The sequence below is a fragment of the Varroa destructor genome, unplaced genomic scaffold (genome assembly GCF_002443255.2).
Source record: "Varroa destructor unplaced genomic scaffold, Vdes_3.0 BEIS01000005.1, whole genome shotgun sequence".
Classification (NCBI taxonomy): domain Eukaryota; kingdom Metazoa; phylum Arthropoda; class Arachnida; order Mesostigmata; family Varroidae; genus Varroa; species Varroa destructor.
The window spans coordinates 1,309,572-1,333,349 of NW_019211458.1; the positions used below are offsets into that span (position 1 = coordinate 1,309,572).

Here is a 23,778-nt window from a genome sequence, read left to right on the forward strand (position 1 = left end):
TTCACGTGTACACAGCTGGTATATGATTTAGACAGCCATTTTATTAGTTTCCATCATTCGATTTTTCAAACACTATACAGGTAGTACAATTGTAAAATAGACGAGAGCCTTTAGCGAGAATAGTTTGAGTATTTGTAGACCCATTAGAACAGAGCACCAGCAGTAGGTGAGCTGTGCTATCTTGGTGATTAAGAGCATTGATACAAACTGACAGTTCACTGCGACTAGTTCCCTGAACTACGTTACCTGCTGTACCGACGGGGAAAGGTATCGTGATCTGAAACACGTTTGTATCGAGCTGAATGTCGTGTTTCTACAAAGAGAGAACGTGCGTCCATTCGTCAACAACTTCTGCTGCCTTTAACAGCTACGGTGGCACAAACGTTACCCGGCCTTTTGGGCGCAATAGCTGAAGTAGAAATCTGCAGCAAAGCATCTATTTGCTCGCAATCAGCCCCAGGAGACGTAGATCGAGCGATTGCGCAAAGTATATGTTGCCATTCTAGGCGAATTAACATAGTTTTCTTATATTAGTTTTAAAGGTATATACCTCGCTTGGGAAAAATTGGAAACGCTCGGAAAAGCTTGGAACATAATCGATGGATCGACTATAAACCTTTGTATACTGAATGATTTTTACGTAAAATTACCAGTGTTATACATTAAACATTATTCTAGAAATGTGTACTATTATAACTTTAGTTTCCTATGATCAATAGCCAGACGATACATAATTTCGTAGCCATTTATAAATATTTTCCTTTCAGCTCTACTCTAGAACTATATTTGTTGAAAGCAATACAGTTTGTTCGACCCGCTGTTATTTGTAGCTATAGAGAACAACCACAACAAGATCCTTGGAGTTTGCTTTAGCCAAATCTTGTCAGGTTTTCAGTAAGCATTCAAGTATTATTATCATTATTTAACAGATGTTATCTTAGAGAAATAGAAATGGTTTGGCTATTTTTTTTTTTTGTTTTTTTTATTTATAACAACGTGACGTATTTGGATCTTACTTGAATATCTTCCTCGAAGAAGAGCGTTCGACTTTCCAGCTTTGAAGAATCCAGTAAATCCCATGAACATGGACACTAATGCCATTTTTACAGAATGGTACTGTCGATTGTTAATATTTGATGAATTTTTTAGAATAGGGAAGCCTTTTCGAATTTGCCGTTTGTTACACTATCTCACGGTTAGTTGTGAGCCATAACAAGCAACACCGTCACGTCATCATCCACATTCACAATAACTACCGTTGATCGTTATCTCGTTTACGTATCACAACAGTCGTTTTATTTCTAGAACATAAACTAAGAAATACATAAATTCTAGGACGGAAAATTGTACCAAGGTCCAGTTTGAACAATGTTTTTGTTGGAGCTTTATTTTCTCCCCTAACTTCTAAGTTTTCTTTTTTTTTTTTTTTTTTTTTTTTTCTATTAACCTTAAAATGCAACTTTTCAAAAGAGCTTCGCAGCAGCCAAGGTTCGTTGCGGTTGAATAAATAAATAAGGGGCATATCATATGCAGAAATGGCATAGAACGTAAATCTGACCTACGAGTAAGACAGACCCACATAATCGCGCCAAACGCACGAGATGCGTTATAGTGATATCCGCATTTCTTACTATAAAGCTACTATAAATATCCTATCAAAGACCGTAAACATCCGGTGAAAACTGGTAGTCCTTACTTCAACGAAGAAAAAAAGTTTCCTTCGAAGTCACAAGATAGAAGTACGGTGCAGTATTGCTTGCTGATAACAGAAATATCACTATCCGGACTTGAGTTTCTGTCAGTAATGTGCAGTGGCACTAAAACGCTAGCTCACGGACTCACTTCCGAACCACATCTCAACTCATCGGACTTTGGTGAGGCTCATCTCTCCCAAATGGCAGCAAAGCTGCCTTGACCACTACGTGAAGTCACGCACGCCTTTTGGTGCGTTGGCTTCCCCTTCCCTGCAAATAGGGCAGACCTACACTTACGAGCATGATCTGTTCGTGAAACAAGGGGCGCAGTATGGTGCTTTCATTAGGCTGTCTATACAACGGGAATTGTACAGCACGAAATACAGTCTCGAGGGTAATGAGCACCTGTCCGTGTTGACCTGCAGGTTTGTCAACTTGCGTTGGGACGTCCCCCATCGGAGAAGTTTGGCGAGAAATGCGGGTTAACTCTTGGTCCCGTTCTTCGGTCTGAAGCCACCAGTGTGTTCTAGCTACGTTCAGCTAATTTGCTAGATTTCAATCATACGTTACATTTGCCACGTAACGTCACGTCTGTTGTTCTCTCTGACCTGCAAATGAACACATAACCTCTAGTCGCGGGGCAAATGGGGCGATGGGGGCTGAGGTAGTTACACTCAACTAGGAAACTGGACGAACGGAGCAGAAAATATTATCCCCATTGAGCATCTGTTTCACGGCTGCGCATGCTTCGTCTACTCCAGTGGCCACGTACACCTACACTGAGTCACACATGTATATAATAACTTAATAAAAATTTTTAGCTGTACTATGCAGAGTTCGTAAAGCGTAAGACTATAAATCTGATGCTGCAAATGAGTCAAATTATTTTAAAAAAGGCCACGGCTAGCAATCTGAAGTGGTAAATAAAATTTATCACTTATTATAGACATATTAAGATAGTTGTAAAAAAACCAGATATGACAACAGTGCTGCGATACGAATAAAGCTTTCCTTTGATTTCCTACGTTTTCCTCGACTATAAGTTCTACTTTGTAACGTTTAGATACTGTGAAAAGCCCGATCGTTGGCTTTATAGCTGGATACGGCCTTAAGCTTAAGTATTCTTTTGATGCGGTTACACACATGAACACTAGGAAAAAGGCGCACGTCCTGCTTACCGTGTAGCTTTGTAAAAGGTCTGGCAGGATTCGGCACTTTGGGCTTATTTCATTTTCTGGACATCGCTTCAGGCAGATGATAGAATTGTTACTCATCTATTAGGCTACAAGTCGTAGCCCAAAGAAAACAATGTATCAAAATCGAAGCACCTTACTGTTCTTGCTACGGTTTGTTGGCAGCCTCTTTTGCCTGACTGTGGCCGTCATTGCCGTGGCACTGCGCAAGATAAAACTTAACGCTAGACTTACTCATCGGCTCGTGTAACACTGCGCTGCTCAGGAGTCGCACCTGTTTCTAATAGTTCGGGCCCGATTCGACTGATCATATTTATCGTTATTGCCCCTATACCGATAGAGTGGTCAAGGAACCGGTATTCAGGCCTTAACACGCGTGGTACCACCGAAAGATTCATCATAAATGACGCTTCTCAAGTTGCACTATATTCAACGTATGACTTTTTCTCAGTTTCTATTCCAGGGATGGAGTATTTGTTCGATAGGACAATTTATTAACTTTACATTTCTTTAAAGAAAGCCAAAACGGCAAGCAAATTCGTTATCTTCTTGCGACTGGACCGTACCGTTCGTAAGATGATTGAAAATTGCATACATTTGATTTTCTAATTTTCTACGCCGGTTTGTTTCTAGAAGGAGAACGTCCGTATAAGTAAAATAATATGTAGCACCCGTGAAGGATCTGATAACGCGAAAGATTATTGTCAAATCACGTTATCCAAATTTGCCCCAACCAATGACGGTCTAGTGTTATCAGATGGCACTCCGATATATTAAAGTACACATATATATGTAGGCCTAGATGCATGCGTATATTGTCAGGAGAAACGTGACTTAGTTCACTGCACTAGCTAGGTTTCTTTCCGCATTCGAAGGACTCGTGAGTTGTCCGGGTACCTCTGTGTCTCCGACAATTTCCCGTTTTCCTTGTCCTTGTACAAATGCTACGGGAGTGGTAAGTAACTGGTCATTATAAAAAATCAGTTTATTTGTCAGGCGTCAGGGGAGCGGGGGGCGACAAAATATACTTCAACGAAGATCGAATATCGTTTTTGATGTAGCAGTGTGTGTTTAGTGCAGCTATAACACGGTCATCTGTTGGCCACCAGTTTCAAGCTATCGATCGGCAATTTGCATAGGATTTTTAGCTTCGGGACGGGTAAAGGTGAAATTCTGTTCACGTAGTTCATATCGTGTACTTCAAGAATTGAAGAGGTACACAGAATAACCAAATGAGTACAACAGATAAATAAAAAAACCCGCACCTAAACAACAGACATTAATTATCGTTTGAGCAACACGAAGAAGGGGAAATAACCATCGGAAAACAAACCGGGAATAAATCATCCTCTTTGTTACCACAGACTTTGTTATAAAGATTGAAAACAAAAATTAATATTTTTCTAGCTGTGACCTTTAAGTAAATTCATATTGAAAGCAATAGAGATTTGGAATTACGACGGACACACTTGCATATTCATAGTCCTTACTAAGACATGCAATGCATTTTAATAGGACCCACAACTAGTGTGCCAACTCTAAAGACTTACGCATCATTGTCACTTCAGCAAAGATAAAACGCACGGAGAGATAAAGTTTAATCAAAAGAAACCCTTTTTGTGACGGAATGCCAATGGTATATAAAGCTATATAAAAGGACTGGGCTTTCGAATCTTTCACTTACACACTCGACTATTTAGAGAGCTATAGCACCATTTGCTTTATATCTTTACAGAACAGTACCTGGTTGGAAAACGATCGAACGGAGAGCTTCAGTCATGTAAACTGAATTGAAGTTAAAGCTTTGATCACGTAAATTAGTATCAGCATCGGACATCTGCAACTGTGAATATCTTAATTCACAGATGTCTGTATCGTAATCGTAAACCAGTTCCCAGAGGTGGATGTGGCCTGACGTTTAGCTTATAAAAGTTTTTATTTTTTAATTGTTGGTAAGTAATTCATTGAGTATAGTAGGGGAATAAATAGATCGATAAACATGATGGGGAAACTAGTGGCTAGTAATTAATTATATATAATTAATTACTGGCCAGCATAATTAAGATCAACAATTTAATGCACTCTTATTTTGTATACTGAGGGAACGCCTTGCAAATGTCTTACACTGAAAACAACCATTTATTGGAAAGTTTAATAAAGTATAATACTGATCGTAAATACCAGTAGGCTATTTAGACAAGATTAAAGGCACTGCCTTAACTTATGCTGTGTTCGTTGTTCGTTACGCTGTTTCGATGCAGCTCGTGGACAATAGCTGGGGCCCAAGAGCATACTGGACAGCTTTACGTTGAATTACTGCTGTCATCGCGCGGGCAGATTCAAAAAAGACGCACATTCGAGCTGCCTGATATCGATGCGACTTCTACCAGGTATGAAATTGCTGAAGAACGCATCCGTCAAACTCAACAAAGACAGCAGACAGGAGCGGTCGAGAAGAAATTCGGTACGTCCACTGCTTCTGTCGGTATGCTTCAATAATTATGACTGGAGAATTTTTACATGTTCGTTGATGTGTTCTGAACACCTGGACATATTACCGCATTATCGCTGAAGAAGTAATAGAAATTAAGATTGGAAACACGTCATAAGTTGACGGATAGGTTAAAACACATTTTCCTTTTGTATGGGTGAAACGCGACGTACATGATTAAATATCCGTTGATGCTCAAGGAAATTGAAGCATCTCAATCCATAAAAACGAATACCAAAATACCTTATCGCGATCAGGGAAAAGCTCGCCTACGATGACCAAAACACGTTGGTGTTTTGATCAGGGGGGTTTGGATCGCTAATCCTCACACTTACGTTCCCTCATCTGATGATATCTGTGCATGACCGGCAGGAGCGAACACGAACAGCAAACGTAAGACATCAATAACGGAGTTTCTTAGGTCTCATCTTCAGTAGACTTTTGACGTGGTATTCGTACTCACTTATACTTCTTTTGAAGCATTAACGCTAAGTACGTACATTCTGGAGAAGTGCCATTTTTTTTTTTTACCAATTTCGGACACGCACGGCAAGAGCGTGCACTTTAGCAGATCGTCCGTCTATTTCCGGAATATTCCAGTTAGTATTTTTATCGCATATTTCTCAAGTCTCTGCAGATCTGTAGGTAGATCGATGCAACTAGAGAAGTCCAGACCAGCCAATTTACTTGCTTCGTTGAAAACCAGACCGCCAAAAAGCTATATTTGAATACAGGTCTGGACCATGAAGTACTTACTCTTTTAAACTAACTACTAGCCGGTAAGATTCGTGAGAAGCAGGGAAGATTGCAGGGAAAACAAGCAGGCCATAAGCTTTCACAATCGATTATACTAATCACCTAGAACAGGAAGCTTCTGTTATGTAAGCACTCAGAAAAAGTCGCCAGGTTTACTTAATAAGCATGGGCATCTTTTTCACACGAATATAGTTTAGTAGTATAGAAATCGTCAATTTTGAGTACACTTGACACATAGGGTACTTCGTTCTGTATGTATCAAATGTTTACGCTACAAGCAAGTCGCCGATGCAAACAAGATGCCGCTTAGAAGAGCTGGCAGTCTCGTTTCATCATCATTGGTTATAAGCAATTCATTGAAATGCCGAATCTTTTTTTTACACAAATGGCTAGTTTTAGATCTAATTTGTTTACTGCGCCATATTATCGTTTTTGCTGTAGGTAAGTGCAATCATAAAAATGTCTTTGGCAATGCGTGCTTTAACCTTATTTTTGAAATCTAGTGCACATGGTTCTTAACATCTTAACTTCAACGTGTTTTGCGTTGCAGCCATGTTTGGCATGAGCAATAAAATGATCTGAGCTATTTCGAAAGTTATTTATAATTAACGAGAGTTCGGATCGTATATTTTCTGAACGAACATGGAGAATACATGGTGCTAAGGCTGACGGGTTAACTTTCCTTCAAGAGTTGTACAGTTTTGGGTACCTCTAAGTTTTTTAAGAAACTTAACATTTTTAAGAATGTTTCATGTATACTGTTATGTAAAACTTGGCATATATTTTTAATTTTAAGCATATTGTAAACATATATAGCTGTATTAAACACAATAACTATATATTCGGTCGATAACCAATGACGTCACACTAAATCGGTGAGAATGGCTAGACGCAAATCGGGTGATGTCGACATTAATTCCATGAAAAACTGTTCTAGAATAATCTATGTGGGGTTCATGTTTTTCCTTGTGTGTGTGTGATGAGCAGCTGATGTCTGCATGCTATATATATATATATATATTCCAAATGAAATGTATAATATTATGTAGCACTTCCTTTATTCGATAATGGTGAGCTCTTTAATCTTTAGCCAGCCAAACTAGTCACGGTAGGTTCATCTAACTCGTGTTGGTTGAAAGGGCTGTCTATCCGTAACAGATTAAGCAGGTGAGTGAACCTTCACAGTATTTGAAACTGTAAAAAAAAAAAGCTTAAAAACAAAACCTTTTTCGTATCTAAGCAAGTAGGCCTGTCCTGATTGAGTTCAGTTCGAAGTGCGGACGAGGAAGGCGAAGGATTAAACGATGACCACAAGCTAACGTCCGGCAAATCAAAACTGTTTACCTGTCAACTCTTATTCTGTATAGAATTCCTCTTAATGAGTATTTACGAACTTGATCAGAGCTCTAAACAGAGCCTAGTATGATGACAACAACTAATGGAAATGAATTGGGTTACATGGAGTTTACAGTGGGTTGGTAGGCTCGTCGTTTGTGGGATAGATCATCATCATCATCATCATATGAGCTAATACCACAATCTATACACGATATATTCTGTCGCAATGGATGGAATATTGCTTATAAGTGTTCGCTATAGCTATGAGAAAAACGTTTTGCTTAAACGAAAAAAAAAATGATCGAATTCGTTGCTTTCAGGAAACTCTGCATCGGGCTTAAGGTTAAAAGCCGATTAAATTAATTTTAATAGTACTAATTAGATATGGACCTATAAATAAACAATTGGACTAAACGTAATAAAATGTACTGCTTTATCACGTGAGTGACTTCAGGTCATGAGGTCATTTGATTTTAATTCATTCATTGTGATATTGTTGTTTAACAATAGATTAACAATATCATATTGTCTCGCAATTGCAGTTTGTGTATGGGGTTTGTTCTGATGATTTACTTATTTGTTTCTGCCTAGTTTACACGGCATTATATGTTTGTGAGGCATATTAACGAAGAGGCTTTACAGCAGGCTATGGCTCAGGAGCTCTAGGTTTCCTTTCCCAGAACGCTGTCAGAGCTTTCGCTTACAGCGTGGGCATGATGGCGAGACGAACGTCTGCGCGCTTTGAAATGAATGGCGGCATAGCTAATGAGCAATTCGCCGAACGTAGGGAACTTGCTCGCAGTCGAGACTAATGAAAACAGGCTTTTCGATTAGCGGAAAGTGTAGATGTGTAACGGAATACAACAGAAAACTTAAAAGAACTATTTCTAACACTAGCGCTTTACCTGTGGGTAAAACTTGATGTGTACGTATTTAGGCCGATCTTCCCGTACACAGAATGATCGAGTTGCCAACCTTATCGAACACATATTGCTAGAACAGAGCAAACCTTCAGCGCCCTAAACATTAGTTTCATTATGATCGGAATCCGAAAGATGTCGCAGTAATGCGCACCGGGATTGAATCTCTTCAAGTGTATGACCGTTACTTGCGCTAAATACTGAGACCGGAAAATACTTTCATATCCGGTCGTACCTCCCCCTGGAGAAGGCAATTGCTAAAAGGGAGCAATCTACATAAATGAAAGAGGCATAACTGAATAATAGAACGAATACTTCAGACTAGATGATATGATGATTCTGATTTATGCTGGTTTGTTTTCAAGTCTTGACGGGATACTAATTGGAAGGCAACTTCTCCCCATAGATCTGGTCTCGCACAATTTCTCGTACAACGCCCTAACTTATGTCCCTAAACAGTGTCAGATGAATAAAATAAATAAAATGATCCTATTTGGTCCTCGGCTTTGTTTAGCGTATCCGATCATCTTACTTACCTTTCTTTTTCGATCCGAACATTATTCTGGTATTCGTTAGCTTCCTATACTAGTCTACGTATTCAGTTCTCGTTGGTATTTAGCATTTATCGCGCGTAGCAGCTGCTGCCGTTGTGGTCGCTTGCTTCTCGAGTTATGATATATCCTATAGGGTAATTTCGCTGTTCTTCCGTTCCTTCCGTTTTCCTTCTTCAGCCAATTCTGTATTATTGTTTCACCGCACCATATAGTATATCAACAGGTTTAAATCATTTGGCATATGAACGAAGAGAACTGCTTTAATACTGCCAGTTCCAGCGACAGTCGCCAGAGAATGAAAGATAATTGGGGATAATTATAACGCCAAAAAAAAATATCAAACGTTCCAACAATTCGATGAACGAATAAAAAACAGCCGATAACCCAAGTGCAAGTCTCGCGTTACTAACAGATTTTCTCTGTGCTATTTTGATGATAATAGTTTGAGTAGTTTCCTTCTTCTTCCGAAATCGTATACGGGTGATGCTGTGTTTAGACCTGTTTGTATCGTGAGCGCGTGTATGTATATGTATAGATAATGTACGTACGTGGCTATGCAATGTAAGGAATTAGTAAATCGAAGCGGAATTAAACCATTCATAATGTATAGTCTGAGTCTGAATTTAGCTGGCATAGGCTATGTAGGACTATGCGCCTGCAAGCAGGCTCGCCGACAACGGCTGCTGCTGACGATAAGAGGCGTAGAGACGTATTATACGTTTGATAGTTAGAGCTGCAAGACGAACAGCGATGATATAAAGCACCGGGGTACAGCACAATAACACAGCACAAAACAGCACGAACGGAATACACAATTCAGCAAACAAATTGCGTTTGTATTGTAGCTAACTGATTTCTCTCGGAAAAGAGAAGTTAACCCTTCACGGGCTGTGAACTTTGGGGGTCGAAAGTTCGTGATCGGGCATCTTCGGACGCACCTGGGTCGGCCACCTAACGGGTTTATATGCACACAGCAATTTTTTGCCGTTCTCGTCTTTTTTTTTTATGTCTAAACGGAAGCGCTACTAAGCATATCAATTACAGAGGCTGCGGAGGTGTTTACTAATGGCGACAGAAGCGACGGCAACAACAGGCGTTTTAATGTTGGCTTTACGAATGCCTCAACTTACATATATATATGTAAGTATTGGTAGCAAACAAAAATTTGCATACTGACGAATGTATGTATATGTAGAATTAATTTTTATGGGTATGTTAATATTTGAGTGTATGTATTTATATGGCACACCTAAATATTCTAGGAGGGTATTGTTACTATTGCTGCTGCCGCCTTATCTGGAGATTCGTGGGTGTCACAGCATCAGGCGCAGGTTAACGGCTACAGTGGTAAACCACCGCGACATGGTCACGCGATTTCTGGTCGAGTTCAGGCGCGATTTTGTGTGGACGGGGAAGAAGCGTTGCCTCCTGTAGACCTGCTGCTGTACTTCTTATTTTTGTAGGTTGCCCTGAGCGCAGCTCTCTGCCGAACGTAGATGGCTATGGGAACCACCACGTTGCGCTTGGCTCACGCAGGATGTTGAGAAGGAAAGATCGAAGGGAAAGAGGAAGGGAAAGGAACGGGAAAGGGAGGAAACCTCTCACCCGTAAATGCTCCAACACGAGTCGTCCCTAACGCCCCACTGATTGCTTCCCTGCTACCACGGCCTGAGGTAAAGTACCCCGCCTTCACAAAAAAGCGCGTTTTGCGGGGAAGGCAGAGAGTCCGTGGGAGGTTGGTTGGCATTCGACAGAGGAGCTCTCTCCAAACCCCAGAAGCAGCTGGCACGTTGCTTCTTACCCACGCTCCTCACACACCCCTCCCCCTTAGTCTCTAGGCGCCTTTCACGCATTGAATTCCGTTCCAGCTCTTCTATGCGGTACCTGTCAATGAGCAGACGTAAAGCTGCCGTATGCAAGTGCAACGGAAAGTGAATGAAAGTATTAGGGTAGAGAAATTGTTTTAAACATGTTCGTTAATAAAGTATTCTTTGAATTATTTATTGTCGTCAAGCCGTAATTTGAGGCTTAAAAATTCCTAGACGTGGCATGTAAAAAAGCGGGAACGCTCTTCAGTATATGCTAGACATGGTGTCACAGTTGTAGAAATAGGACCTTAACGATAATCGGACCGTTAGGATAATACCCTCAACTGGGGTAACGTTAGGACTAGTAACATGACGTGGATACAGTTTATGTACCCTTGCAATTCCATAACGCTAGGACATATGTAAATTTCTGAATATAATACAGACTTGGAATTACGCAAATTCAAAAGCACTATCATTATATTCGATTTACTACTGGATAACCGATAGCGCAACTTTTGCTTTCAACTGAAAATCAATCATATCTTTGGGTAATTGGATGAACTGGTTGATTGGCTAGTTATTTGTGCAGTGGAATAATCCGTCCAACACGGTTTTTGAAAATAGTTGGGCTTCATAAAGTGACTCTAGCCCAGTTTTAAGATTGACCTCTGAAGTTTGTTTACATACTGGCACGTACATTAGGGGAAAATTGAATACATGAAAAATCATTTGGTTTAGAAGTTTAAGCGTGTCAGTCCTTAAGTTAGAGCTGTTTCCAGGGTTCGTTTAGACTGCACTTGTGCAGAAAGCTATCTTGCACTAGTCTATTATGAAAATGGCTGTTATAATTAAAAATGACACAGTATGCGCCTGGGTCCATGGTGAGATACTCGCCAAACGCACACACCACATGGCCCCTGTCGTTTCCAGAAACGCCCAACGGTTTCCCAACGGTTGACCATATGTCCTGCTCAACAGCCTTTCATTATACATGGCTCAGCTAACATACAGAACCGATTTATTCTGAAAGATATATAGCTAAAAGTCGATGTTAGTTTTTCTAAAATACAGACATGTCGCTGCATCAGTTGGCAGAGATAGAAAAAAAACCTGTACGGTCGGATGAAAATCTATCGTAGGATAATATAATGCTATCTATGTTTGACAACAATATGGTTAGATATACATGTAAACACATAGTACCTGTTATTCCACCATCATATCATTAGCCATAACCTATTTATAGTTTTTTTTTTTTATTTATAGTTTTTATTTATAGAACACATAGTTTTTAAAATTAGCTTAACAGATAATGGTTGGAATAAATTCTTCGGATAGGCAGTAGCTCTCCAGATTTTTATCTATATACATACCGAAAGCCTAAATAACATACGTTACATAGATGTACATGATTTAACGAAATCTGTAATTACCTCTACTGTATCTGGAGTAAATTCGTTGTTAACAGTCACGCTCGAATCTACCCTCTTTTAATTCTTGAGAATATCCGCCTGTTTAAAATATAGCTAAACGCAAGGATGATATGCCAATCAATTTAGTAGGCGGGGCACGATGTCATCGAAGTGTATTTATAATCCTATTACCACAATTTTATTATCTGGTAAAGCTTACATTCCATCACTCAGTGCCTACTTTTTTGAAGAAATAAAAACCTCAAGCGTATTTGATGTTTTGTAATTGTATTTTAAACAATTTAAAGACATCGTACCTGCGTTCCCTTGCTTAGTTCAGACCCGATTTGTAGCCCCCATGTCTACGCAGCGTACACTGGTGTCCAACGCTGATAAGTCAGCATAAACCACAGATACGATAAAGGAAAATACAAAAGTAGAAAAATTGCTACCCGCAATAGCATTGCATTAATTAAAGCAGTTATCAAGTCACAACTTACTACTTATTACGTTAAGCCTACTTTACTCGGTATCAAATCAAATTAGGTACAACTATTTGTTTATAGTTAGTTTATAGATAGTTTGTTCAAAACCCCCATTTCGCATAAACCACAATGGCAGTTTATGTAAAAATATGTCTTGGAACGTTTTCTGTGATAGGTTAACAAACGAATCACTATAATGAATAACTAGTAGTGATATGAAAGGCCGATAACAAGCACGGAAGCAATCATGAACATTTGTTGACAAAGAGAAAATCTAAATAGCTCTATTTATCTGTAAGCGTATACTTAAAAAATGGCCGAAGCCAACACATCCATCGTAAAATCTTTTGTCAACGCCGATGGAAAACAAAACCGTTCCAACAGGACGGCCGAGTTGAATATACGCCTAAACAATCTGCGCACCGGTGTATGGAAAAACCCTTACGTATTAACTGTCCTTTTCATTTTACTCAGCGATGCGTATATGGCTTGTGTATATATAAGCACGTTTCGTGTGTGCCTGTAAGCATATATGCATAAGGAACCGTTGATTTGCACATTTTAAAGTCTTAAATAAACAAATAAGCAATAAAAATAATAATTGCCCTTTGAGAAAATCGTGTGCTCGGTACGGGCAGCATTTGCTGCAAAGTCCTAATCTGCCATGGACGCAAACGACAAAAGGTGGTCCCGGGATATCTGTGTGTGTCAGTCGCCAGTGTCGTTATTTCCAACGTTTAGGTCAACTCGAACAATTTCACACGGCTGTGAAATTATTAGCAATAACCCCGTACGAAGCGGCACTTGTTTTAGTAAACAGTGGCTAGACGACAGGAAGGCTGTCCTCAAAAACGGTTCCGAAGATGTTCCGATCTGCAATTTACGCCACGCGCCGCACAAAGTTGACAAGCGACCACCTGTCTACCTGAGGGAGAATGGTGGCTTCGATTCCTCAGCTGCTGCGTTCCCGTGGACAGCACAATTGCTTTCATTATGTGTTTTCTTAGGAAAGGAAATTTATTCTTTGGTGAACTTCTGTCTCGAAACAACGACTCCGGTAACTAAGAATCGACGTGAGTAGGTGCGAGTAATAGGATCTGAATGACTACGACTATGATTGAGTTCAATGAAATTTAAGAAAAATCTCTTGAGTCATTTTAGAAAACGCTGTTTGAATTGTCGTCACGTATTGAATTCTCTACGCGTAACATCTGGAGTAACTGAAATCGGCAGATCATACGTAGCCGAAGTCTCGGCTAACGGTCAATCAGTCGAAGAAAGTATTAGCAAAGCTTCAAAGGTATCCACTCCATATATGGGTAGTATATTATAAATCATAGATGCGTGGAAAGGAAGTCTTCTCCCGCCCAGAATTCACGTGCCGTGTTCCGGAGCAGTGACCGTAGAATTGCCTTTTTGTAAAACAATCGACATTAGACCCGCATTCCAACCGCTACAACGATCTTGGAAGACATTCTTAAGCTGTCACACGAAAATTAATTCTGCCAGAAGAAGCCTTTTCCGGCATCGTAACCCGCAACACCAAAGGGATGATGCACGTGGCGTACATGCACAAGCTCGTGATACGTTTTCGTTTCCTGAAGATTGAAATTAAGTGAATTTGCTGTTTGCTATATAGCTGCTGCTATTGCGTAACATATCACACGAACACAGCACAGCTGAATATCATATCAGCTGAACACCCAATAGTTTGGAGTCCAATTGCACTGATAGCCTTTATTTAAAGTGAGTCTTTTGGAACCGAACATATAGGTTTACTCGTACAAATGTCTGTAGTAAGTAAAGAACTACGTAGTTTTTGGTTACTAGACTTATCCTGCTATAACTACTGCCCAGAAACATATGGCTATTATTTGTAATTTAATAATGTTTCCTACTAAAACCATCCATTGCGCGGAGCCGTAGTTTGACACTTTTCTGCCTGAGGCACCCCATGTCGGTGGGGATGACCAAGATAAGTCGATGATTTCCCGCTAGCTGAATCAGCTAAACAAGTCCCCAAGCGATTTGCTTTTCCTTTTCCGCACGAGGTTGTTGCATTCCCTTAAACTGCTGCTCCAAAACGGTCCAAGCTTTTATATCCCTTGAGAGCAGAAAGGACGGATAATATAGCCTTTTACGTGAAACTGGGTCGGAGTCGTGTGACAGGCATGTGCTGCAGGCTTCGTTCGGGGCCGAGAGAATCTACCCCGCGAGAAGGGACCACCGAGAGCGCAAAACTTGAGTACACGGGCCATTTACGCTAGAAGCACCATGTCGACTCGGTCACAGCGAGTCCCGCATTATTACAGTTTCGCTCTCGTCACAGACCGAGTTCCCGAGGCAGGCATTTTCTAGCCTGTCTGCTCATCCGCGTTCCCCAACACGAAGGGAACAGCCATCATCACAAACATCAATTTGACTATAATGCCTATAAACAACGTCAGTATCACCAACTCTTTAAGAGTTGGTTGCGGAAGGAGACCCACTGGTTCAGCTGTCGCCGGGAAGATTTTTCATATTATCGTTTCATATTGTGTGTCGCGTTCTGGTGTCTACCGTTTGATTGTACATGTATGACGATCTGTCTGTATGTGTATGTGTATCTGCGTGTGTAGCCCTCGTTGTGGAAGTGAGTTTGTGCCAGAGGCATCGTGCCACAACAAATCTCGGGATAGCATCAGCTACATTTGCTTCGATGGCCGTTTCCCATGCGGCAACGAACGGCTGTAGACGCAGATAGAGTAGAATGTATTTTACAACAGACAACACTTGTCGGTCAAACAATGTTTTATATCCCAAATCTGTTCTAGAGTCATATGAGAGCTTACGGGCTCGCGTCATCGCCATATACATAGTTACTGTTCACCTCTAGTAGAATGATAGAGAAATGTCCGTCGGAACAAGTCTGCTGATACGAATGGGTATAGCGCAGGGCTGCAGTGTATGTTGCTGCTAGTCACCCTAGAGATGAGGGGTAGCACTTGAGTGAAACCGTAAAAATTTGCTTGAAAGGCCGAATAGACATCTTTGCTGTATACTGCGTTCGTTCGAAGATGCGAGTAGGAGAACCGTGAATTGGTGTCGGCACTGAAAGAGCTTAAACTAGAGAATCCTACTCGGCTCTGATCGCTTTAGTGACTGTGGGGAACTATTATAGAACTTAAAGCAAATCTTAAATAATCTACAAAAGTTCATCGATCGAATGTTTAACCCGTTGTGTCAGCCCGGCCAACCGAGCCAAATAGGCTTTTGATCTTTGGCCAAGTCCTCACTTGGAGTGTCAGATAGCTTTCGGCTCTGACGTCTCCAGGACTTCACTATCTTCGTTCCGAAAGTTGTGTGCTGAGAGAGAAAATTCAGTTTGTTGCTTTGTTTTGGTAAGGCGTGCCGCTGCTACTGACTATTTTCACTTTCGCTCAATTATTCGAAGTTATGATAAACGATAAGAACAGAAAAGCCCTCTATGGTTACTGCCGTTACTGACTTGCTTATCGTCGCTAGTGTTGAATAATTAACAGCTACTGAATAATATAGCTGCTCGAATACTAGAAATAACAAACTCCTATCTTTCACTGAGTGAAACCGCTGAACCGTTCCCTTTCTTGTGTGTATTTTCTGTGTGTTTCCATTTTTAAATCTGAAATAAATTTTTCAGGGTGTGGCAGTTGATTCGTTTCTCTTTACGTTGTGTTTCTTCTTGTTAATCTGCTGTTTACCCTAAAGGTTTGTTTAGTTGTTTTTGTGAAATTACCACTAGACTGTCCTATTATTATCGATTTTAAGTACCGTGAAGAATAATCAGGCCAGACTAAGTAAATCTTTCGAGTTTAAGACGCGATACTGTTTTTTTTTTTTTTTTTTTTTTATGGATTAAGATGCATATTGCGATTAGAGTAATAATTGCGTTACAAAATCATACGCAGAATTCAAATGAATATTCTTCAAACCACGAACCGACTATATCGGGGTCTTTAATCCACTGACGCCCAAAAATGTGAAAGCATCTTAGATACATGAACCAATTACTCCATAATAACGTAATGTTTGCTTGGCAAGGTGGGCATAGCCTTAAAGCTACAACTACCCGGTCTCAATCCCGATTGCAATACATTACTTTATCTATTAAATCATCAGTCTAAGTTCTCAGCACCAATTCATTACTCAACCACTTCAGACTGCCCTGAAAATGATTGTGTTCAATAACTCAATAATTGTATTAGCCGTTGAAGTATCGGGATTAGGCAAAAGGATTCTGACACCGACCCCGCCATCTCTCTCACCAAATTGACACGTATTTCGGACATACAAAGAAAAAATGAAGTAAGAAGATAGCTATCGATTAGGTCAGAAGGAAATTCTGTTCTCTTTTTCTATTTACATCAGGTATTTGTTTCTTTTTTCTGTCGTAGGTACCCACATTTGTAGTGCAGATCATGTCTAACCTTAATGCGTTACATGTTTTTGCTGGACACATTCGTTGATCTTTTGTATTGCTTTTCCATACTTATCTGTGATGCACTTTCCAAGCGGCAGGCCGCTCAGCTTAAACAAGGAAAGAAAAATCTAAAATATTCTTAAACTAGAGAAAAGTTTTTTAAAACATTTTGCCACGTAATAGTTGACATAAAAAACGGTAAGTTCCCCGGAAATCGATGTGGTCGCTTACACAACTTTTATTGCGTGGACAACAAAAATTTCGTCTTTTTAAGTGTTTCGTCCAGTTAGTCGTAGTTTAGCACATAATCAATCTTGCCTTCAATTGCCTTAATAATCAAGTTCATGAATTGTTCATTAACTTGCTAAGACGTTTAGCCGAACTGGCCTAAAATATCTTAGGAAAGAAAATTTCCAGAAAAAAATTCATTTAAAGCTAGCTAGAGACGTCCTTCTGCAGAAAAACCTACGCACTTTTCTGGGGTTATGCCATCATGCAGTACGTTCGAATATATCTTACAGCTCCCCAGAACAACCATATTTTGTAGAAATTTTATGAAGTTGATTGGTTTTACGGTAAGTTTATCATTTCAACATACTTCTTTTACTGTATTCATTTTCTCAACTTTCCTAACAGATCTTGCAGCTCAGTTTGCACTGATTAGTTTCATAGGATGAGAAAATCGAATGGCAGGAAACCTAGCAGAAAATTCCGAAGCCTTGAATTTCCCAGCTGCCAGTTGAGAACCCTACGCCCGGACGTACGAACTCCGATAAAAGAGGTTTTTTCATTTGTGACACCTATGCTATAAACCGAAACATCGCAAACATGGTCTCTGCAAAAATAATCACCTGTGCACGATCTTTTCTGATAACCTTTTTTTGGCTCGATATGAGATAACTCGACGATGGGTAAGCTGAAGGCCAGCTTAGTTTGACCAATGCGCGGGCAATGGCCGGTAAGTCAAGCCGGCTGCTGTCGAACGATTGCTGACCGTTTTACTTTCTACTAAAAAATCTCGATTGCCTAGGATTCTCTCGTTTTGAAATTGCAATTAAAGATGGAACGCTCGAGTAACAGGCCTCCACCAAAATACCGTCAGTACAAAATAGCATAATGTATGAGTCAACCTTCTGCTCGTTTTATGCCTCGTTCGCCATCAGAAGATGCGTAATAACGTTAATTGTTCGCTTACCAACCACTAAACACAAAGCTGCCTCCAGCGTACACTCCAATATGCCAGACAGGAGCATTTCCATTCTATAACACTTCCTTCTTAACGGCCTGCTTCCGTATTCCGGAGTACCTAAAGGATTTCTAGTTAAGCACCAAGCTCCGTATGAGCAATAGCAATTGCCCGATGCTAAATATAACGCTTCATAATAAGAGTAGGTTTGGTCGGATTACTTTTGTTAGCAAGTTTCACAGTCATAAATATAAAACGGTTTAATATCGCTGCTGACTAGTTAAAGCTAGCTACTCATATAGCATATGAATTCGGCAACTATTTTCGACATTTTCAAGTTGATTGCTCGAACTATGCAGTATAAGAATTTTGTAACTTGGAAAGAGGCGAAGTCATAAAACTTTATAGTAATAGTTCCGAATACCGCGAATCATTTGAGAATCGAATGCTTGATATAGAGTACCCCATGGGCTACTGAACTCTAATTTTAAAGGTAAACACCGAAATTTGTGTAAAAGTGACATAACAAACGAAATTATCCACGAAAACGTATAATTTTATGAAAACCAAAAGTATTCTTAAAAGAATTAGTATCATTCATCAATAAAATTATATTATAAGAAATCTCATATTATTAATATTTAGAATAAAAATATAAATAGAATAAAACATAGTAAAAACATAAATAACTTAAGTTTAAAAGTTAAGTAATTTAAGATTGCTTAGACATTCGTTTCTATAAAAGTAAATAATTGAAATAAGTAAGCTTGACAGACTAAAAATTATAATTATTTCAAGTATTTCATTAACTAAAAATGGATGAAGAGGAGTGTATCCATATAAGTTCCTTTCGCTGGTCGAAGATAAACTTATAGTAATAACAGCTCAGTTTTTTAACTTCATAATAGAATTACATAAAAATTTCTATTACCGTAACAAGCCTAAAAGGACCTGCTATTTTACTAGGTACCATTCACATTCGAATTTCCGCTATTTAGGTTTAAGTAGGATTTAGTTGCAGAGAATTATACCGTAATATATTCCTGATACAGCCAACTTTCTTATCGGAACTCGTCAAGTAGTAAGTTTTTTAGCTCAATCGCGGAGTAACATTATGGGGCGAAATCAACGCAGCGACGGTGTACAGATAATATTGATTCTTGAAAATATCAGTTGTTCGCAAGAGTTGAAGGTTACAGTTATGGAGGAGATCTTCAAAATCGCGGGAACCCAAAGGTGACAATCAGCTATTTTTATAAAGAAACCTATTTATACTTGGTAGACTCCTGTAGGTTAACCGGATGATCTTGGATCTTATCTGTAAACAAAGGCGTCTGGCAGTGTCGTAGCGCGTTTAGTCAGTTGGCTTTATCGGTATATTGTCAATTTGAAAAATCTATACGTACGATTCTCTGTCATAGTAAAAACAGTGGTTTTCGCATTATCATACATATTTCTGAGAGATATCTGTTTTGCTTCGTTTAGCCGAGTTCCGGCATTTACAGGTCCTATCTTATGGTGTTATGGAACAAATGCTCCCTCCGTTTGCTGTTACTTCTGTGTGTGTCATAAGTGATAAAGGACACATCGCAGTATCATTGCTTTTGATCTATAATATCTTACTTAACTATTATAATGTGTATCACGTCAAGAACTACCAAGTTTACAGTGCCTACCATAATTACATCTCGTGCAATCGTCTAAACAGGAAAGCCTCAAATGGGCATGATGGTAATCAAGCCGGCAAAAGTTGCTTCAGGCTACGATACACGGCACGTATAATTGCTTGAGAAAAATAAAGTACGACTTTCAAACGGTCATTGAATAGCTGATAGCAGGTTCTTAGCCTGCAAGTGCTCGATCGAATTAGAATCTTTAAACCATATCTGCAGCCACAGATAATTTGGTTTCTTGTGTTATTTTATTGATCCAGGGGCCACTTACGAAACAGTTGTCTGGGAAGCATTCATTTATATACGCTTCCCGCCTGTTTTCCATAGTGTTTACTTCTAGCCACTAAAGACTGTCACTTTCATGTCCCGATTCGAAGCCTTAGGCAACAATATCAGCCTGGGAAGATTAGACCTAAACGTATCCACAAATCCTGAAGCGCAATGATAGGGGGCTTACAGTAAACACTTCTTGTGCTGTTGTGTGTTGTTATTACTGCTGAATAATACCGAACACGACTAAGTATAACAAATAGCGAGAAAAAACTTACCCTACAACATCAATAAAAAAATTGCAGGAATCAAGTAATTCATTATTTTAGGCTTCTTAACTTTACTTAGCAGTGTACGATTTCTACACATTTGTGCGAGTCGATGTCTCATAAATATTAATTATAATAGTTATACAATACTTAGGCCAACTTATTATAGTTACGGTTGAGTATTCACTGCATTGTGTTATTTAGCTATATGTATTGAAATGGCTTAACTAGTATGTGATTTTGTCGGCACGTATGCGTCTGTGGTAATTCTCTTGTTCATGGACGATCTTGTTTTTTTGCAAGAATGAATAAAGAAACTACACGTAAACTTTTATGCGAAAAAGGCTATGCTCACTATAACACAAATTCTTAGCTGGAAATAGACGTATATACAAAAAAAAACATCAAGTTAGCATTTAAATGGTGCCACCGTCGTTACTGTTTAAATGTTTGACTTCTGTTATTTTTTCAAATTTGTTTATATTTAATTGGATTGCAAGAATCAAGAAGAAGAACTTGCTATTTCTTTCTCTTTCGTTATTATGTCTGTTACTCACGTGCATATCTGTATTCCCGTGAGTAACAGGAACACTAGTAGGATTAGGTCACAATACTTACTAGCTGTATCTTCTCTCTTTCTATGATCGGGAAGCTTTTGATTTTATTATCAGCAAGCAGAATAGATTTACAGGCATGGTTTACCAAGTTGCACAAAAATATGTTCAGTGAAAATCGGATCCGTTGCAGATATTACGGATTTACGTCAGAGATAAGCTCTTTGAAGAATTCTCTTGAGTCTTTTGTATTATACTAGAAACTATGGCAATGCTGTTTGTCTATCAAAAAAATTCTCACGCTACTGTTGATATGTTTATTTTGCAGTTCGACCAAAGAATATACATTAGCATCATTAACATTCAACGTTCGTTGTTTTTTCTCCATTTAAGCATGCACGTACATGGCTCACGTAATCGAAAGACTCTAGATAGTGATGCAGTGGGACTTGTACCAACGAAATTGAAACGGCCAACGTCAGCCAGATAAGCTATTACCGTTATTTGACATTTGAGGTTGACATCGTCCAAGCAGAAACGAGATATTACTCTAGCGCCGAGTGTAGAAAGATAAATGAGAATTGAATACAAAAAGGACCACTCTAGGACAGGTGCGCACCTGACAAAAGCGGACTCCAACAAAGCCGTACTGTTCCAACCAGCGCCGTTTATTTACATGAACGCCAATGGCGGAATGGAAAAGTGTTACTACCAGGCAATATTAGCGTATCTATAGCTAAATGAAATAATTTGTAAAATAAACTGTACAATTTCATCATATAAGTATTTTTCATTCTGTTATTACCTGTTACCATCCGTTCCTTGTTGGCGTGGTATATACGTTAAGCGACACTGAGGACCGTTACAGGTTGGAATGAGAGCGATGTTTTTGTCTCGTGTTTTCTATTGTAATTACATTATTTCGATATTAATTATCTACAAAATTTGGCTCAGAGACAAATAATTCAGAGGATCCAAATTGGGGTTACACGCGCTAATGTCGTAAAATATATATTACAGTTTCGAACGACCCATTATAACCGAACATATTTATCATGCTCATAAAGTTGTAAATAATAAAAAAAAAAAAGAAAAACGGACGATACAGAATATAAAGCGTTCAATTCAGGTCTGTGAGGGACGATACTTTCATTTGTCTCCGTACAAAGCATAGTTTTTGCGATCAAAGGAGTCTGATGTGTCTAGCACTAATTCTAACAAAATTGTAACCTAACAGAACCCTAATAAGTTAACTATGATTTGCGCGAAAACGATCTACCTTAATATTAAAGTTTTCTCAAGTATAGCCAATGCTTCGAAGCAATCATCACATCTAGGCACCGGCGATTTTAAATTGGGAAAATGGCGATACTGATGAAAAAACAACAATGATCTTGTTACAACCGTTGATCATGAACTTCGTTGAAAAATTGAGCCTCAGCTTCCGCCTTGCCCTCCAACGGCATTTTCACTTCAGATATATTCTGAATCATTATAAATGTATCTAGTACAATACAGATCATTTGAAAACAATCTAAAATCTGCTACGAAGTGCATCTTCAATATGCGGTGTTGCTGCTGCTTCGTGTCCTAGCGTAGCCTATAGCCGTGGGTGTCTAGCTATTCTGGCAAGGCCGATCGATCGTTATTGTGCACAGCCTTAAGCATCAACTGTGGTACTGTTCATTGACCCTGGTACACTATTGAATCGTGAATATCCCTAAAATGTGGCAACTGAGTAATGGAAATGACATAATCCAAATTAAATCGACGCGAAGAGAGCAAGCCGAAAACATCTGCTATTGTGAACACTCGAATGCTTTTGCTTCATTATGCAATAATGTCCTTGGGTCAAACATACAGCAGTTGCTGGCGTTTCTAAGCGACACCGATTTCGGCTAATTCTCTGGAAAGCTGAGCATCAATGGATAACTATAGATGTACACAAATGATGGGCTTACGGGCCTGCAGTATCGGCAGGTTGATTTTCACCGCTTGCTTGGTCCTTCTGGCCACGCTTATAGGTTTATTTGTCGATACCATTACTGATAGAGTCGAGCGCTCGAACAGCGCTAAACGGCTGTGCACGACCATGAGAGCTTGGACCGATCACCGGTACCAGATTTGGCGCTAAATTTAAAAGCTTCGGCGCTTTTGTTTGGATCTAGTTGGACTATCAGCCATTCCATCGGCTGTTTCGTGAGTCGTTGGTTAGTTCATGTTAGCAGCTGCAGACAGACAGTGTGGTGCACGGAACGCTGAAGATAACGTATGAATGATTGACATTCGCCATCCGGAACCGGGCTGGGTTTTTCTAGTCCAAGTCAAGTGTTCGCGGAAAAGCCATTAGGTCACGTACTGCCACGCGTCTGCAAAAAAAATCTCAGTTACTCACTACTGAAATGAAAACAGGTACCCTCAGGTACCCAGGTAGGTTAGTGGGCAAGGGTCTTAAAAGTGGTCAAAAGCTAAAAAATTAAGCAAAAACCTTTCATAAAAACGATAATGCTTTAAAAAAGCAGATTTAAAAGCTCTTTATACCAAAAAAGTATCAGTTCAAGAAACTATTTATATTTGTCTGGTCAAAGACGGTGTGCTGATTTTCGTCAATGATGGATACAGATATTTAGTACCATGGGACTGGGTTACATGTTAGAATGCAAACAGTGTTTTCCGAAAGTATATCACCTTGTGGCTTTTTCAGCATAACCTTCTTGGACTGCGGGCATTTAGC

At 39.5% G+C, this 23,778-nt stretch overlaps 2 protein-coding genes and 1 long non-coding RNA gene across 13 annotated transcripts in view; 1 reads left to right on the top strand and 2 right to left on the bottom strand.

Moving 5' to 3' along the window:
- LOC111251007 (calsenilin-like) overlaps positions 1 to 10,451 on the bottom strand; it is a 108,656-nt gene extending 98,205 nt beyond the window's left edge. For 3 of the 8 annotated variants that reach the window (XM_086989503.1, XM_086989496.1, XM_086989494.1), the window contains exon 1: positions 8,929 to 10,451. In XM_086989503.1, the coding sequence (XP_086845629.1) occupies positions 8,929 to 8,950 (22 nt within the window). In that variant the 5' untranslated portion in view covers positions 8,951 to 10,451. The other 5 variants (XM_086989495.1, XM_086989502.1, XM_086989501.1 and 2 more) reach the window with 5 other exon arrangements.
- Positions 3,716 to 5,694, top strand: LOC147755161 (uncharacterized). The gene is made up of 3 exons (XR_015327900.1): positions 3,716 to 3,842; positions 4,623 to 4,839; positions 5,149 to 5,694. It is a non-coding gene; the product is annotated as an uncharacterized LOC147755161 (long non-coding RNA).
- A 10,896-nt stretch (positions 10,452 to 21,347) lies between the features above and the next one.
- The window catches only part of LOC111250736 (TWiK family of potassium channels protein 18-like), a 36,495-nt gene continuing 34,064 nt past the window's right edge, over positions 21,348 to 23,778 (bottom strand). For all 4 annotated transcript variants that reach the window (XR_015328000.1, XR_002673494.2, XR_002673492.2 and 1 more), the window contains one exon: positions 21,348 to 23,413. Coding sequence is in view for 1 of the 4 variants with exons in the window: in XM_022806385.2 (XP_022662120.1) it covers positions 23,391 to 23,413 (23 nt within the window). In the remaining 3 variants the exon portion in view is untranslated. The remainder of the gene's footprint in view (positions 23,414 to 23,778) is intronic.